General features: G+C 39.9%; 2 protein-coding genes across 5 annotated transcripts; one reads left to right on the top strand and one right to left on the bottom strand.

Moving 5' to 3' along the window:
• Positions 1–1449: 1449 nt before the first annotated feature.
• slc30a4 (solute carrier family 30 member 4) lies at positions 1450–10695 on the bottom strand. 4 transcript variants are annotated; one of them, XM_005746840.1, is made up of 8 exons: positions 10622–10695; positions 9350–9859; positions 8591–8737; positions 7020–7173; positions 6653–6878; positions 6125–6230; positions 5876–6010; positions 1450–2661 (listed from the first exon to the last, which is right to left on the bottom strand). In XM_005746840.1, the coding sequence occupies exons 2-8, from the start codon at positions 9741–9743 to the stop codon at positions 2507–2509; spliced, it is 1317 nt and encodes a 438-aa protein (XP_005746897.1). In that variant the 5' UTR covers positions 9744–9859; positions 10622–10695; the 3' UTR covers positions 1450–2506. The 4 variants fall into 4 exon arrangements, with proteins under 4 accessions (XP_005746897.1, XP_005746895.1, XP_005746894.1 ...); XM_005746838.1 differs by lacking the exon at positions 10622–10695 and adding an exon at positions 10291–10350; XM_005746837.2 differs by lacking the exon at positions 10622–10695 and adding an exon at positions 10190–10255.
• Positions 10435–14767, top strand: bloc1s6 (biogenesis of lysosomal organelles complex-1, subunit 6, pallidin). The gene is made up of 6 exons (XM_005746841.1): positions 10435–10502; positions 10702–10800; positions 12129–12288; positions 13013–13100; positions 13202–13288; positions 13392–14767. Exons 2-6 carry the CDS (start codon positions 10737–10739, stop codon positions 13509–13511), a joined length of 519 nt encoding a protein of 172 aa, XP_005746898.1. The 5' UTR covers positions 10435–10502; positions 10702–10736; the 3' UTR covers positions 13512–14767.
• The last annotated feature ends 1780 nt before the right edge of the window (positions 14768–16547 follow it).

Genomic DNA, 16547 nt, shown 5'->3' with positions numbered 1-16547 from the left:
TTATGTTTGGCATATTGTTTTTTCACAGATTTTAGGCCATTTATTCATAGTCATTTATTACCGTTTCAATTCTTAAATCCCTTTTTTGGAACAACATCCAGGATGAACCTTCAGAGCAGCCTTAATTCTTCATGGCATAGTTTTAACAAGGTGCCCAAATTATTCCTCAACGAGTTTGGTACATAGTAGCATGACAGCATCACACAGTTGCTTCACTCTTCCATGATAAGAACCTACCTGTTCCACCACATCCCAAAGGCACTCTATTGGCTTGAGATCTGGTGCTTGTGAAGCCATTGCTATGATCAAGAAACCAACTGGAGATGACTTGAGCATGGTGGAAGCAGCCAACAGAAGATGGGCACACTGTGGTCATAAACGGCTTGATAACAAAAAGATTGAGGTAAGCTGTGGTGCTTAAATGGTCCAAAGTGTACCAAAGAAATATCTCCCACACCACCAGCAGCCTAAACGATTAATCCAAGGCAGGATGAATCCATTGTTATATGTAATTTATCCTAATTCTGACCCTGGCATCCAGTTGCATCAGCAGAAATCTCATCAGACCAGACATTTTTTTACGATTTTCTGTTGTTCAGTTTTGGTGAGCCTGTATGGAATTTGTATGTTATCCTCGTGCCAGCAGGTGTTCCCTGTTAACTGGTGACTCTAAAGTGGTCATGGATGTGAGACTGATGAAGTTTTGATGAACTGTGCTGTACAAATGCATTCAAATGTGACATTTTTTACTGTGAAGCACTTTGGTGTACCCCCTGGTCATAAACGTGCTATATAAATAAAATTGTATTGTATTATATTGTACCTACTCTAAATGGCTAAATCTAAACTAAATCTAAAGATTGAGTTGTGAAAAAAGTCACTTTTTCATATTTTAAATGTTATTCTTTATAAGTTAATTACTTTCGTGTAGTATGAATGGCAACAGGTTAGATCTTAATGAATAGGAAAACTTTTTTAATTTTTTTAAAATACAGTTAAAAGTCCAAAATCAATCCTCTCAGTCAAATTTTACAAAGCTGTACAGTGGGCCAATTCTTGCCCCTGGGCCTTATGTTTGACACCCACAGTCTTGACTATGGCTACATGCCCAGAGTGGCTGACATGTGATTGGCCAATTAGCTAGTATTAGCAACCAGCAGTTGAATATGTGTACTTAATGAAGTCAGTGTACACCTTAATGAGGTCTGTATTGAGCTACAATGTTTCTAACAAAGATTTGCAACTTCTATATTCAGGCTTCTTAAATTTCCAGTTCTCTCTCTTTTTTGTATGAGTAATATCATTCAGAATAAAATATTACAATTTCACAATTAGCAACAGAAAAGAGATAAAGAAAAGTTAACATTTGCCTCTGCTCACTGCAGTTCTAACTATTATTATGCTGCCTTGTGAGCTCGGTTTGTCAAGAAAATCATGGCAGAAACACAAAAACATTAAAACATTTTATTACAAACAAAAACAGTGATACCGTTCCTGAATTTCCTTGGTGATTAATACCAGAGACATGGAAAGGTTTACGCACAACCCCCCCACAGCCTCTTAACAAGTGAAAGAAAGAACATTTTAAAGATCATAACTGGCAAATTGCAACCTCCTCCATCAAAACAACACAACTCTGAAATACTGGGAATACACCCGTCTGTGTTAAAATACTGTCAGTTGATGATATGGAAAAGAAAGTGGAGTATATAGGATGGATGATACCATGCTGAAGCTATTCGTTTTAGCACGTCCCCTTAGTTAAAGTCATGATTTGATTGTCAGTTGGCTTCTCATCACAATTGAGAAAATGTCAGTATCAAAAAAAGCCAATTAACTTTAAGTGATGGTCATTTTAGTAATTTAAGAATTTCTAAGGTTATTTATTCTCTTAAAGTCTGCCTTTTTACAGACATCAGCTAAATAACATGAAAGCTCCAAAGCACGTAATGAGCTATACTGTCTCCTGAAGGGATGCAGTGGTGCAGGTTTTGCTCACTTATTCCACTTGTAAAGAGTACAGTGCCTCACTCTGACCAAATATCTTGTTAGACATGAGGTATGTCAGCTGACATGCTTTGTACGGTAATAAAAATCATAATGTGCAGTTCTAACAAAAGGTAAGATTTACATCTTATAACAAAGCATCAGTGGTGACAAATCAATCTATAAAACAAAAAATAAAAGGTTACATGGTTTAGAAGAGGCCTTGATGGTGAATTAAGGGCAAGTTTTTGTCATTTGACTCAGGTAAAACATTCAACTCCCACTTCAAAAGCTTTGCAAGCGTGAAGACGTGAGGCCCCCAGAGACTGTAGATCTCTCTTATTTAGATCTGTTGTTATTCCTCTGCCTGTCCTTTGGCACCTCTCTTTTTCCAGTTACATCAGTGTGCTGTGGATCCTGCTGTGGCATTGAGCTGCAGCAGCGCTGTTACATTCAGGGCTCTCTATATATTGCGTTCTCTGCCATCCGTCACTGTGTGATGAACTGCTGACCTCCCTCTTTAGGCGCTAGCCTCCTGGCAGTTTGTGCAACTGCGTGCCACCCTCTGCCTGTGTGTCTGGATCTGCACTGTGCACCTGGTGAGGCCGTAGGTGTGAAGCAGCATGTGACGCGCCTTTGCCTGGACCTCCTCCCAGTTGTTAGCACTGGAGGGCGCTGTGGACACAAAGAGACCTTTAAATATATTATATATATACACACACACACACATACAAACAACAACAACAACAACAACTTGCAACTAACAAACAAACAGCTTATGATAATTAGGGCTGGTGACGCCAACAGACTGGCTCTGTGATTGGCTGCACACTGGACACCGTTTAAACTTTGGTGGAGAAATTATGCATCACGGATAATCCTGTCCACCGTCTGTACCACTTACTGGACAGGAGGTGTTTTCTTCTCTCAGATTCATTCAGCTGTGCTGCCGTGAGGACAGATGCAAGAAATCTCGCAGTAAGTCTAGACATTGCAACACATCTGTCTGAGCAATATACCAACATGACCAGGCTTTTGATCGGCAAACTTAAAAACCTCAGTCAGAGGTGAGGGGTGTGACAACAGCAGTTAGCAGCTTTCTTTGTTACTCCAGGCTTTCTGCTTCTGGCTCTGGGCATGCTTACGTCACATTAAATTCATCTGATCACAAACACATGCAGAAGAATAAATGTAATAGTATATTTACACTAGTGTGTTCTTTTTAAACTGCATGCACTTAAACATTAATGGTTACTCGGTGCATTCAGCTCTGACACTATCCCATAGCCTAATAAAGAAGAGAACTCGATTTGTTGTGTCACCATATCAAAGTGAAATTAATTTTTGATGATGAATAACCTAAAACTGTAACAGATCAGTTTTCTAATGTGTGCTGCAGTAGCTGCAATTCCAACAGCAGAGGGGAAAAAAATAAAAGAGCCATCATCGAAGTTAATGTAAATTAAAGTGACAATGTGATGCTCTGTTTGTGTTGCCACAGCTGGGTCACATTTTGGCTGTGTTGACCTCTACAAGATGCATCTATATGTATTCCTGCAGCAGAGAATGCATTCTGAAGAGGATACCGTGAATAAAAGAATCAGTGAAAATGTGGCACTTCCAGTTTCAGTTTACTTCCAGGTGATTTTAACCTGAAACTCTGAACACAATCTGCTCCTGACCATGTTATGTGCTATGGTAATTTAATTCAGTTTAATTCAGAACCTACAACAATACAGAGAAATCCCCCAAAATCAAACAACTCCCTATGAGCAACCACTTAAAGAAAGTGGGGAGGAAAAACTCCCTTTTAACAGGAAGAAACCTCTGACAGAACCAGGCTCAGGGAGGGGCAGCCATCTAGGAAGTGTTAGCCGACACACTGTGGAGGAGAGTGAGAGGTTAATAATAATGAATGAATGCGGAGTGGTGTATAAACACACAGAGTGAAAAGAGGTGAGTGAAGAAGAAATACCCCCAGAAGCCTACAGCTATTGAAGCACCGTGACTCTTAACACTTTATTAGTTAATGGAGGGTTCATGGTCACCTGATCCAGCCCCAACTATGAACTTTATATTAAATTTAAAAAAAAGAAAAAAGGAAAGAAAGAAAAGAAAGTTTCAAGCCTAGTCTTAAAAGTAGAGAGGGTGTCTGTCTTTCGAATCTTACCTAGTCAGGTAAAAAGATTTCCAACCTGCACCGTTACAACACTACAACACATAACACACACACAGACACTAAACTGCTTTACTGCACTGAACTGTATTCTGTTTTTACTTCGTTAAATCGGACAATTTTACACATTGTATTCTATTGAAGTGAAGTGGAACTCTATTGTAATGCTTTACATATTTGCATAAGAAGCCAAAGACCCCAGGAGGGGACACGAATCCCTCTGGGGTTGAGTCAGGATGGTGTAAAACCTCTGCCAAATCAAACATGCAGAGCTACCCACTATTGTGACCCTTTCCTAAAGGTCAAATGGAGCAGATGAAAGTCGCTCTTTATACTATTGTACTGAGTTGCATAACCATTAAAGATAGTTGTTGTATGTTTGTTATAATTACATTTTTGGCTGCTTTAACACAGGCATGTCCAAGCTTCGGAATACATAAAGTTTATATTATCTTAAGGTGGACGTGGCCATTGTGAGTTTGGCATTCTGGTCATTGCTAAAGAAATCAAGAAATCACATTTTTATCATATTTAATTTTAGGCTGATATCTGCAACTATTGTTGAACTGACTTTTCTGTAGGCAGTGAAAGTTCACTCTCCAACTCCAACAATGACTGAACAGCTCCCTCTTGTGTACAATCTACAGCTTAGCGCATGAGTGGACTGTTCTGTGTGCCACATTTCAATACAGTTAAGTGGGTCAGAGTTAAACAGTGAAAGCCAGTTTTATACACTACTTTGTTGCATTGGCTTTATAAACACTTATTTCTCATTTTAAAGCAAAAGCTTGAATTAAAAACAGTCTATAGTTGTCTAACAATGATAAATAAATAAATGAAGAACTGGCACTTTACTTTTAAAATGGTGGAAGAAACATTTGTGCGGCCCAAACTTTTCAAACATACTCTAGCACGCTACATTTCGCAGCAACCAGTATGAGCACTTTTCCTGCAAATCTTCCCTGCTGTCAAGTCCGATGGGGCCAGAATTATGAAAACAAACAAGTCTGAAAACAAAGAAATTCCAGAGAAGGCTGTGATACAGATGGACAAAGACTCTACACAGACCCTTCGCTTCTGACATTTAAAGCACAGACAAATCAGTACAGGAAATGGCACAAATAAGAGAAGCTTGCTAAACCACAGCCCAGATGTGCTTCCTCAGCAGAAAGTTCATGACGTCACTAACTTGGCTCTATCTTGCACAAAAGAAGTCACTGCCAACAGATTTTTAAAATATATTTAAACTAGACTTAAAGGAATTCTTAATGTAAATTTTACTTTTTTTGTCAATTCATGGTTATCATTGTATGAGCTCACTGAATAATTCTTGTTATTGATAATTGTTCTGCTCGTCCTGAAGGAAAAATTAAATCCAATTTGGTACTGGCAAAGTATACCTAATGAAGTGGCCAGTGAGTGTATTACATCCATTGTAAAGTACACGACTAAAGAAAAAGTGCTCATCATCTGTGTGTAAACAATGACAACTGTTTTTTGTGTGAAAAGAAGTTCTGTTTTTCAGTGTTTCAGTAGTTTCTAGGTAACATTCAAGAAGATGTTTCGTCAATCCCAAATCGAACAGGGTTTTTCCTGCATACAGAAATCCCCCCAAAAGCTTTAGCCAGATGAAAAATCACCTGCTCTGCACTGTCGTGAAATTGTGGTTTTTATTTTCAATCACATTACACATTTCTTATTGCAGCTACTCACTGAGCTGGAGATGCACCAGTGCTGCAGTCTTGTCTGCCGTCAGCGCCCAGACGTTCAGCTCATCGACTGATTGGACATCCTCCAGCTTAAGGAGGTCCTCTCTGATTCGCTGAGTGTCCAGGTGCCTGGGAACACCTGACACAGCAAGAGAAAACGTCAGCAAACAAATTAGTGTGCCCATCCCGCTCTACACTGTTTAAAGTAAACAGAATTCCCTGATGGGATTCTGCAACAGGAGATGGGACTTACCCTCCAAAACGATGACTCCTGTGTCTCGTAAGATGCGTAATGTGGTAAAAAGAACCAGAATGGAGAAGATGTACGTGCAGATGGGGTCTGCCAACTTTAACTCTGGCTGTGAAATCACAAAGCTACATCAAACCTCCTGAATCTTCTCAATTAATCTTCTTTTTATATTTTATTAAATACAATTCATCATACATCAGACCTACACTGTTGTAAAGCTCCATAACTACTACTTCCAAAAGGCAAAATTCCCATGTTTAACAACTTCAGTGACATTTCCATTTTAGTTAGTTTAATTGGCTCTAAATGCAGGTTTGATAAGGACAAAGGGACATCAACACTTCTTTTTAACTTGTCACTGAGGAAGATAATAAAACAAAACTTTTTCACTTTATGCTGTGGAATAACATTCAAGATCATTTTCAATCAGTTATATTAAGTGTGTCTCAAATGAAATTTATGCAAAGCAAATACACCTGCAGTATTAAAAATAAATATAAGCTGTTAAAAAAAAAGCAAACAAACACATACCTTGAACCGGACAATGTAAGCAGCTATGAGCACTCCGACACTCTGGAGGAGATCTCCCAAAGCATGGATGAATGCAGCTCTTACGGCGAGGCTGCCATGTGGCCTCTGCTGCTGAGCCGACTGTGAACTTGAAGCACCAGCAGAGGCAGGAGACTGACCGTGGCTGTGGCCGTGGCCGTGGCTATGTGAGTGCAGGTGACCATCTTGGTTTAACAAGAAGCCCATTCTATCATAGCCAGGGAAGCAAACAAGAAGTAATTGAGTCATTTTGTATATTTTTTCCCTGCTGCCACCAGGGGTTTAAAGACTTGCAGTCACAAGCTGTGGTTAAACATTACACACTGAAGATGTGTGTAATGTTACTTACATAATGTTAACAGCCACCCCCACAGCTGCAGTGATGAGCATGACATCGCCGTCTATGCTGAAGTCCTGTTTTATTGTCCTCTGAACTGCCTCATAGAGCAGTATGCCAGTCAGTATATAGATGAGCAGCACACTGAGGACTGCTGCTACCACCTCTAGAAAGGAAGAAACAACCAGTTTATCTTTATCTACCAGTCTAGGAAATTAAGGCTTTTTTTTTAGACCATCCAATCTAATCTCGCATTTCTATTCAATGTTACTAAGTATTATCAGGCAACTTAGAATAAGACACTATCATGATATAACGCTTCTATGACACTACCCCCCAAAAAGCAGAAATGATCTTATTCTTACTATAACTCAGTTCATTCGCTCTGCCCACTGTGGACCATTTTCTTCCTGTCAGGTTTAATTTTTACTGAAAGTTAAACAGAGTTTACTGAACCTTCACCCCCTGATCTAACATTTGTTTTCCAAGTTATATGCTGTTCCTGATCAAATATAATTTCTATTTATGGCTCAAACACAAGTCTAGTGTGAACCTTAATTTTAATTTAAGTGGACACCACCATGTGGGGTTTTCCCGGCTTCTATGTAGGAAAAACCCTTCTATTTGTCTACTGACAAATTGTTCCTCCCCAATACCCTGTGTTAGTTTTTTCCCTGTTTTAGTTTATTTCTAGTCCACCTTAAGCTCATGTTTTGCTTTGTATTATTTCACCATGTCTTATCCGAGCCAATGAGTATGCTGTTTAAGAAGACATAAATCTTGGGAGAATGAAGAAATTTGTAGTGTTAAAAATCTGCTCTGTCATATTTATAAGTGTTGAACTGATAAAATGTAGCAGACCAAAGCAATCACGTGTCAAAGACACATTCCCTCCCATAGCTGATATTCTATTTCAAAGGTCTAACACAGTTTCAGCTAGAGAAGAAGAAAAGGGCAGTCAACACAAACAAATAGAGCAACTTAATCTAGGATTCAGGGGCCTTTAGATCCAAACAGAGTGACCACACTAACCGCTGTATAAGGACTCCAAAACTTAGAAAACAATGCGTCCTGTAGTTCAAGTAGTTGCCATCTACATGAATGATTGCACTTCAACAAGAGTTTTGTCATAAATCCAGAGACACATGAAGACATTTATATATTTACTTTAACTCTACCGCCATAAAATAGAAACAGTGGTTTATAACCAAAGGATAAACATTCATAGCAGACAACATTAATAGAGTCAACATGACATTTATCAGTTTCTGGCAGAGCTTTTACAATTATGCATCTTTAATGCTGTAAAGCAGAGATGTCAAACGGATTTTACACCATGGGGCACATACTGCCCAAGTTTATCTTAAGTGGGCCGGACCAGTTAAAGTCCCCTTTCCATCAGTGTAAAGAAGTTTAACTACACATCTAATCCCTGATATATCTTAATAAAAGAAATAAAAGGTGCAATTTCTCAGCACGTCTCTTTGGGCTTAAACTGTAAGAAATAAATCTTTAAAACAGAAAACGTTCTGGGAGTTCGTCGGCCAGGCAGACCTGGAATTATAACAAAAATGAGAACATACCTAGACGATGGAGTCCAAAAGTGAATCTCTTGGTTGGTGGTTTAGTCGTAAGAAAGAGGGCCAGCATAGAAAACAGAATACCCACAACATCGGCTAAGATGTGCAACGCATCGGTCATGATGGCTAAACTGTTGGACACATAACCACCTGAAAGCAAAACATAATAGTAATCACAAAACTTGTGTGTAACTAATACACCATTAAAAAGTACTGTTTTACTAGAGACAACTGAGACGTAAAGAAGACGAGCAGTCCAGTTCATGTGGGTTCAAAACAAGAACGGCAGATAAAACCTTGATTAAACATGACTTGTAGTTTGTGTTTTTCTACCATCTTTTTTTCTTTCTGGAATAATCATTTTTTAACCAGGGCTAAGTAAACTCACTAATCTATGAGATGGCTGGCGTCAAGAAATAAACAGCAGAGGTTTTAACCCATGCCTGAAATTAATGTTTGACGTGTATAATCAGTCATAGGATCTGCAGGCTGCCTGCAATCCTGACATGCAGCTTACACAGAACACCAATGAAGAAAATGCTGCCACTTTCTGACTCTCAAACTTTGAGACATGTGAATGAAATCTACTGGCTCACACTTACCTAATCTTCATGCTTTATGGTGTTTTTGTTTTAAGAAAGCTGGCCTTACATGGAAGCCTTTTATTGCTACTGGCATCTCATTCGCCTCTTATCATTCATAGATCTGTTATTAAGTTTCCTCTTGTGATCAACCACACAGCGACAAAGGTCCATCTCTTACCTATAATTTCACCCGTCATAAAGAGAAAATACAGCAAAGCTGCAATGCCAAGCCTCTTCATCACCCTCCTGTGTTTGATGGCCTCCCGCTTTCTAGTGCAGCTGTCACAAGGATCCATGTTTAGCCCCGGGCTGCCCAGGCTGGAAGACGAGTCCAGCAGGGAGTCATCATCATCTGCCACCAGCGTGTTCACGGCCACACCGTTGGACGAAGCTCCGGCGGAATAGTCCGACATCTCCCCAGACACCACGACCTTCAGCTTGTTGAATCTGGGCGCCTCATCGTCCGCCAGCTCGTCCGAAAAATCGAAAGGTGCCGTGTCGCTCAGGTCCCAGTCGCTTCGCTCCCTCCTGAAGGCGGACCGCACCTTGCCGAACAGGCTCCCACCTGACATCTTTGATACCGATAAGGGTGAGCTCTGTCTGTAGGCTGCTGTTCTCTGGGGTAATCATTCACGCTTTTCTAGCGGGTGCTCGACGGTGGGATTGTACGTCTACTCCATCTCAGCAACTGCAGGACAAAAAAAATAAGTGACATCAAAAACACACAGAAAGCATCCCTTCACGTTCGCACAGCTCACCGATTTCTACAGCGGGGTCTCAAAGAGCTATTTACACGACTGACAAAACGCTGAACTTACGTTTCAAATATTAGACCTCAAGTCGCTCACTTTTCCACGTGAGCCGATGAACTTTGAGTTCAACAGTCCCCCTAAAAACAGTATTGGCTAAACAGTAGCAAGCTAGCTAGTAAACGTTAGCTACCCTGTGGTGTTGGCTTGTGACTCTCACACAGTCAGCAAAGCGCGGAAGACTGTGAGGAAACATGAGCGGGACTTACCACTAACTGTTCCCTCAGACTGTTCAAACTTATTTCGTTCCCACGTTAAAAACGGTCATGTCAAATGTGGCTGAACCGTCAGAGTCGAGGAAAAGAACTACCTCTGTACTGCTGTTGACACATTCCCAGCAGCAAGTTTGGTTTCACAGGCACAGTCACGTGATTACACAGATCACATGACGGGTCTTTTTTTTTCCTTTTAAGACGCAGTGACAAATCCAAAATATTTCCGCTCTGTTTTCTTCTTTTTTTTGTTGCTAACATAGCCGTACTAATCACGGCTACAGTTACTGATACATGCCGATTAAACCAGGTAAGGTGCTGACTGCTGTTTACAGACTGCCGAGCCGCTGCTCTGCCTCTCGTGGATCACGCTGTGCTCATTATGGAGCAGCTGAGCAAGCTAGCTAGTTCTTCACAACCTTTACATACCTGATGCTCGATCAGCTGATATTTGCCTCTAGATAAAACAGTAAAAGCCGACTGTCTGCCTTTTCTGTGCCTCTTTGTAGGGTAGAAAAGCACTGGGTCAGTAGAATCGTCACATATGGAGGTAGAAGGAATGGAAGATGAAGGATCTTCGTCCCAAAGTGAACTTCCTCACAGTGAAGGTGTGTGTCAGTGTGTGTGTGTGTGTGTGTGTGTTTAAACCTCTGCTGCCTAAACTTGAATTTGCGGTTGGCTTTAACTGCAAGCCCTGACATGGCAGCTCAGGCATCCTCAAGTAGTTGTAAAAGGTTTTTAATCTACAGCTGAAAGAACGGTTTGTGGAGTTACCAGTATTTCTGCATTTTTTTACGCATAACGTAGTCAAGGTTTATATAGGTCACAACTATAGATCCACACAGCATGACAAATACATTCACACGACCTCAGCAGTGTTATAGAAATGTGAGAAGTTTCACAAAGCCACTCCACCAAAACAGAAACTGTCTACAAGTGGGAACTTTGGGAACTTTCATACACGTATTGCACCAAGAGCACAATGTGGAATTATGCTTTCAAAGGGTTGACAGACTTTGTGTGTGTATATGTGTATATATATATATATGAGCGTAATATTTGTATTAAAAATTAATGTGTAATATATTCCCCTTAACTGAAAACACAGAGGTGCCTAAAAGCAGGCTAACGCTTTTTTCTCACATTAGCCAAAGTGTGTTGTTCTTCACAGTAAATTTTCCATTTTAATGTAACCCCTACACAACGAGCTCTGCAACTATACAAACAGTTGTAGTTCAGAAACCTTTCTGATGTTTTCTCTAACCTCATGTTAGGATAATCCCAATGACAACATCTTTATCATACTTTAGAAAGCTCCTCCAGAGAGACACATATTTACACAGCGTAGTGCCATTTTAACATTCACAATGAGAATAAAAACTATTTTATTAAAACAAAAATAGAATAATGGAGGCTTTAACTGGACAGTTGTGAAAAGCTGTTATTCATATTATCCATAAAATCAAAATGAAGTATGGATGATGTGATTTTCAGGTGAATTTCATTTAGCTTTTATTAAGGCCACACCAAAAGGCTGAACTCCATTCTGCTTAATGGTAACTTTATGTCTTTAGAAGCTTGTTGGTACAGCCGTCCACAGCATTCACGGTTTCTCGTGTGGCACCTTGGGGAAATCAACTGGGCACTTCTGGTCTTGAGGTTCAAAGAGTAAAGAACATGCATACAATTTTGATAATTAAATTAAACTGTCATTCTGTGGATGGTCCAACAATTAGCTGAAATGCACATGTTTATAGAATGAGAACAGTAAAGGTTTCAGCTTGTATTTATGACATTGAAACATCAGCTAATCCAGATCACACTCACAACAAAGAAAGCCAACATCTCAGTAATTAGAATAAATGAAGTAAAAGGTAGCCCGTTACATTTAAAGGATATTCTTTTTCTTTCATAAATATTCATAAATATTTCACAGATCTACAGTCGGTCCAGCAAGAATCATTGCATCTGGATGGCTCAGCCCCGGTGGAAAACGTGTATGTGGATAAGAAAGCAGTGGACAAACTCACAGAGGGATTCCTCACTCACTACCTACCAGATCTGCAGAACTCTAAGAGAGCCCTCCAGGAGCTCACGTGAGTATTGACGTGTGTCATTGTTTCAGGACGCACTCTTGGGCTTGACATCATGTTAGGGTTCACACATTTGCCTAAAAAATCATAATCAATTACCAAATCAAGCATTCGGAGGTACTTGCTTTGGCAACCCCTTGTGAATAAGAGAGAAGCAGAAAGTAGCTTCAGTCAGCAGCAGGTTCCCTCCGTTTCGCTCCGTTTACTGCAGTTTCACCAGTTTTCGGCATGTTCTTGTCCAGCCTGTTTCAGTGGGGGAACTGTAAATACACAAGAGCATTCCAGATCAGGATCTGGTAATCAAATAACATGTCAGGGCAAGTCTGTGCCAAAGGCTGCAATCAAGGATGAGATTACTCCTGCTGTTGCAATTGTTCTAAGTCCAGTCAGGTAAATGCACACATTGGTGGATCTGAATAAGGCCCAAGAGTTTTTTGCTTGTCAGTAATCACTGAACTATTTTAATAAGAAGCACCCATGAACCTGGAGTAGAGACTAAAAAGCTGTTTAGAGAATCTGGTTTTTGTAATTTCGAGTTGCCTTTTGCACAGACAACTCCCTAAAACACACAGGCGCTAACTACAGTAAACACACTACAGTTGGTTTGACCAGTTCCTCTGATGCTGCCAGTGAGATCATGTGTCATGAAAAACAAACACAAGCTTGTGGACACTTTTAAAAGGGATGTTTTTCATCTATATAATCACTTTATTTTCTTGTTTTTCAGACAAAATCAGCTTGTGCTGTTGGACACACTGGACCAAGAAGTCACAAAGTTCAGAGAATGTAATGCCTTATTGGACCTCAATTCCCTGGTATGTGTGAACTGAATTCTAATCTAATTTGTTGTTGTTGTTGTTTGTGCACTCTACATCAGCCTACAGGAGTGATTTGTAAGCAAGGCCCTTTTCCTTAGTTTACAGAGGCGAAGGTGTACCACAATAAACTGGTGAACATAAGGAAAGAGATGATTATGCTCCATGAAAAGACAACTAAGCTAAAGGTACTATTATCTTAGACGGCACTGGAGGCCGTGCTCTTAAGAGGAGGGCAAAATACTGAATGGAGGCAAATTAATCAAAGTCCTGCATGTTGTGTCGTCTCAGAAAAGAGCTTTGAAGCTGCAGCAACAAAAGCAGAAGGAGGCGCTGGAGAAGGAGCAGCAGCGGGAGAAGGAACTGGAGAGAGAAAGGCAGCTCAACGCCAAACCTGCTAAAAGAACGTAGGATCCCCAAGTGCGTCTGCTGTATTAAAAGACAATATGGGGCAAGGGGGCGGAGGTTTGCATGTTTTAGTCTATTTATTACATTTCTTATTCATTATAAAGCACGTTACTGCTAGCCATTTTCCAAAGTGCACAACTTTAAAATTATAAGATCAAATGAAATGGGGAAATATTATATGAACATCAACTTGAAACGTGCTTGATACATGTAATCCATGACAGTTAATATCAAATTCTACTTTAAATTATTGTTAAATGTTAATGCAGAGCTCACTGATATAAATTTTCTTTGAAATATTAACTGTGTTTGAAGCATGATTGTTTTAAGTGTACGTTGTTCCTGTTGCAGGCAGGTTTGTGTGGCACAGACAGAGTTTACCACCTGTTATCTTAATGGCTGTTTCTGCAGTCGTTATACGCTGAGATTGGCTTCAAAGACGTTTTTGGTTTCTAGGAGTAACGGGAATGGTTGTAAAATGACTAGAATAACTGGAACTTGCTTGAGTTTTGGAGTTGCGACTCTCTGGGACTTGTTTCTTCATTTCTATGGCAGCACCCACCATCTTTAGATCCATTTCATAAGGAAACAAATTTGGAACAAGATGTAATTTTTCTATGTGACTAATATGAGTTGAAAGAAGTGGGGGAAAAAACGTAAAGAAAAAAAATCTGTTTAACCGTCTTGAAACCGAAAGATGCTTTGGAAAATGTTTCTCTTCTTAAGTAATTCTTAGTACATGGACTAAAACTTGCAAAACCTCTGGTTTGATTGACCCCAGATTACATTGCCAAGAAGACCACAAACCAAAGACATTAACTAAATCATCAAATGCTGGTACTTCCCACTATCAGTGTCTGATGGCACACCAATTTGTGCACTTCTTCAAACAGAATTGTTGAAAATTACTCACGTAGCCATCAGACCACAGCCTGGGATAATCACTGCGCTTGGTGTCATTTGTTGAAGTATTAATATGTTGTTCCTGGACCCTCTTAGTGTTGAATGTTATAAAACAAGACATGCTGTTTAAAGCCACATAGGTCTGCACTAAATTTGACTGACTGCATTTCTGCCGTTCAGATGATGTATAGCTAATTTATGATGGTGGATGAATAAAAATGTATCAAACTTTGCCATCACAATGATCAGTGTCTGTAAATTTGTTTAGTTGACCTTTTGAGAGGCTTCTATGCACTAGTTGTTCCTGAAACCTCAGTATTTGTACTATTAATAAAAAAACAGACTGGTTTATAGTATACGGTCTTATTGCTGTGTTCTTTTGTATTCTTTACTTCTCAGCTGTCTATGTGTGGAAAAATTTAGGGTGAACAGGTCGAAGCAAACTAAAAGTGCAAAGACAGTGTTTGCGTGGGGCACTGTGGGTCATGCTCCTGATGCTGCGAGATGGTTTGAAACTGTACTGAAGTTTAAAAAGTGCGCTTATGCCGCAAGCTTCTTGGATTTGAGCAAAATAGGAATCTTCTGCTTATAGATTTTTAATCTTAAGAATGTTTTCTGTCTGGTAAATATCTGGGCAGGTTACATTTTGGGCTGCACAGATACACTCACCGGCCACTTTATTAGATACACCCTTTTGCCGTTTGATTCTTCATGGCACAGATTCAAGAAGGTGCGGGAAACGTTCCTCAGAGGTTTTGGTCAGAATATGATAGCAAAACAAATATTTGTCAGGTACACGTCCATGATGTCAATCTCACATTCCACTACATCCCAAAGGTGCTCTATTGGACTGAGATCTGGTGACTGTGGAGGCCATCTGAGTAGAGTGAACTCATCGTCATGTTTGACAAAGCAGTCTGAGATGATCTGAGTTATGTGACATGGTGCGTTATCCTGCTGGAGGCAGTCATGCGAAGACCGGTAGGCAGTTAATACACAGCAGGATGCTCAATCATCCGGGGACAAAGCAGGATAGATCCGTGCTTTCATGTTGTTTACATCGTCTCTGACCTTACCGATGGTTGCAGCAGAAATGCAGTCTCAATGGACCAGGCAATGTTTTCCTGGTGTTTGCCTGGTGTGATCTTCTGCTGCTGCTGCTGCCCATCTGCTTTAGTCTGTTCATTCAGACATGTTCTTCTCCATACTTTGTTGTAATGAATTTCTTTTGCCTTCCTATTAGCTCAAAGCAGTCTGGCTATTATCCTCTCCACTCTGCAATCAAGACATTTTTGCTAAGAGAACTGCTGCTCACTGAATACTTTTTGAAGCGTTCCCTGTAAACCCTAGAGATGCTCGTTTGGGAAAATCCCAGAATATCACCAGTTTCTGAAATACAGATCACCCTGTACGGCACCCACAACCACGCCACATTCAAAGTCACTTAAATCACTTTTCTTCCAAATTCTGATGCTCACTTTGAACTTCATCAACTTTGTCATCTTAACGATATCTGCACAGATATCGTTAAGATGAGTTGCTATCTGATTGGCTGATTAAATATTTGCACTAATGAGTGGTTGTTCATGTGTACCTGACAAAGTGTCTGGTAAGTGTGTTGTGCAATTTTCCCAACTTCTTATATCCATAAATAGAAGACAACATTTATTTTTCTTCTCACACATTTATATTTGGGACATTTCACTGACAAAAGAACAATTAGTGACCTTATATGAGTTGTACTAAGCATCTAAGTCCACCAGGTGTCAGCAGAGTGACAGTTAATTTACCCGGATCTGGCTCTGTGACGATGGGGCACATGTGGGACACACCCCTGCAAAGTGACTGATCCATGAATGCTTCTCTCCTTTTTTTTGGATGTCTGCATATTCTGTGGTTTAAATGAAAACTCACAACTGAAAATTTTAATCTGTAAATGTATATTTTAAAAACCTCATCCTGTGCTGGGTTTTATCGTGCTGGCAGGTGACAATTTCTTATGGAGGACCACAAGAGCCACGCGCATTGAAATAAAGAATTCTGTGCTTAAATAATGAATTGTAGAATAAATTCTGCATTTGTAAATTCATTTTTGAATTCCAATTTAATAAACTGCATCTCAATAAGATAAGATAA

The sequence above is a fragment of the Pundamilia nyererei genome, unplaced genomic scaffold, assembly GCF_000239375.1.
Source record: "Pundamilia nyererei isolate P.nyererei 1_Seehausen unplaced genomic scaffold, PunNye1.0 scaffold00184, whole genome shotgun sequence".
Classification (NCBI taxonomy): Eukaryota; Metazoa; Chordata; class Actinopteri; order Cichliformes; family Cichlidae; genus Pundamilia; species Pundamilia nyererei.
The sequence above is the reverse complement of the archived record's forward strand: the minus strand, read 5'-3'. Positions and strand labels throughout refer to the sequence as shown.

Excerpts from the sequence above, each read along its gene's own strand:
- bloc1s6 (XM_005746841.1), top strand. The coding sequence starts at position 10,737 with ATGGAGGTAGAAGGAATGGAAGATGAAGGATCTTCGTCCCAAAGTGAA. Across the intron at positions 10,801-12,128 it reads TGAACTTCCTCACAGTGAAG|ATCTACAGTCGGTCCAGCAA; the intron begins GTGTGTGTCAGT and ends AATATTTCACAG. Across the intron at positions 12,289-13,012 it reads AGAGCCCTCCAGGAGCTCAC|ACAAAATCAGCTTGTGCTGT; the intron begins GTGAGTATTGAC and ends CTTGTTTTTCAG.
- slc30a4 (XM_005746840.1), bottom strand. The coding sequence starts at position 9,743 with ATGTCAGGTGGGAGCCTGTTCGGCAAGGTGCGGTCCGCCTTCAGGAGG. Across the intron at positions 6,879-7,019 it reads GGGGTGGCTGTTAACATTAT|AATGGGCTTCTTGTTAAACC; the intron begins GTAAGTAACATT and ends TGGCTATGATAG. Across the intron at positions 2,662-5,875 it reads ACTGGTGCATCTCCAGCTCA|CGCCCTCCAGTGCTAACAAC; the intron begins GTGAGTAGCTGC and ends TTGTGTCCACAG.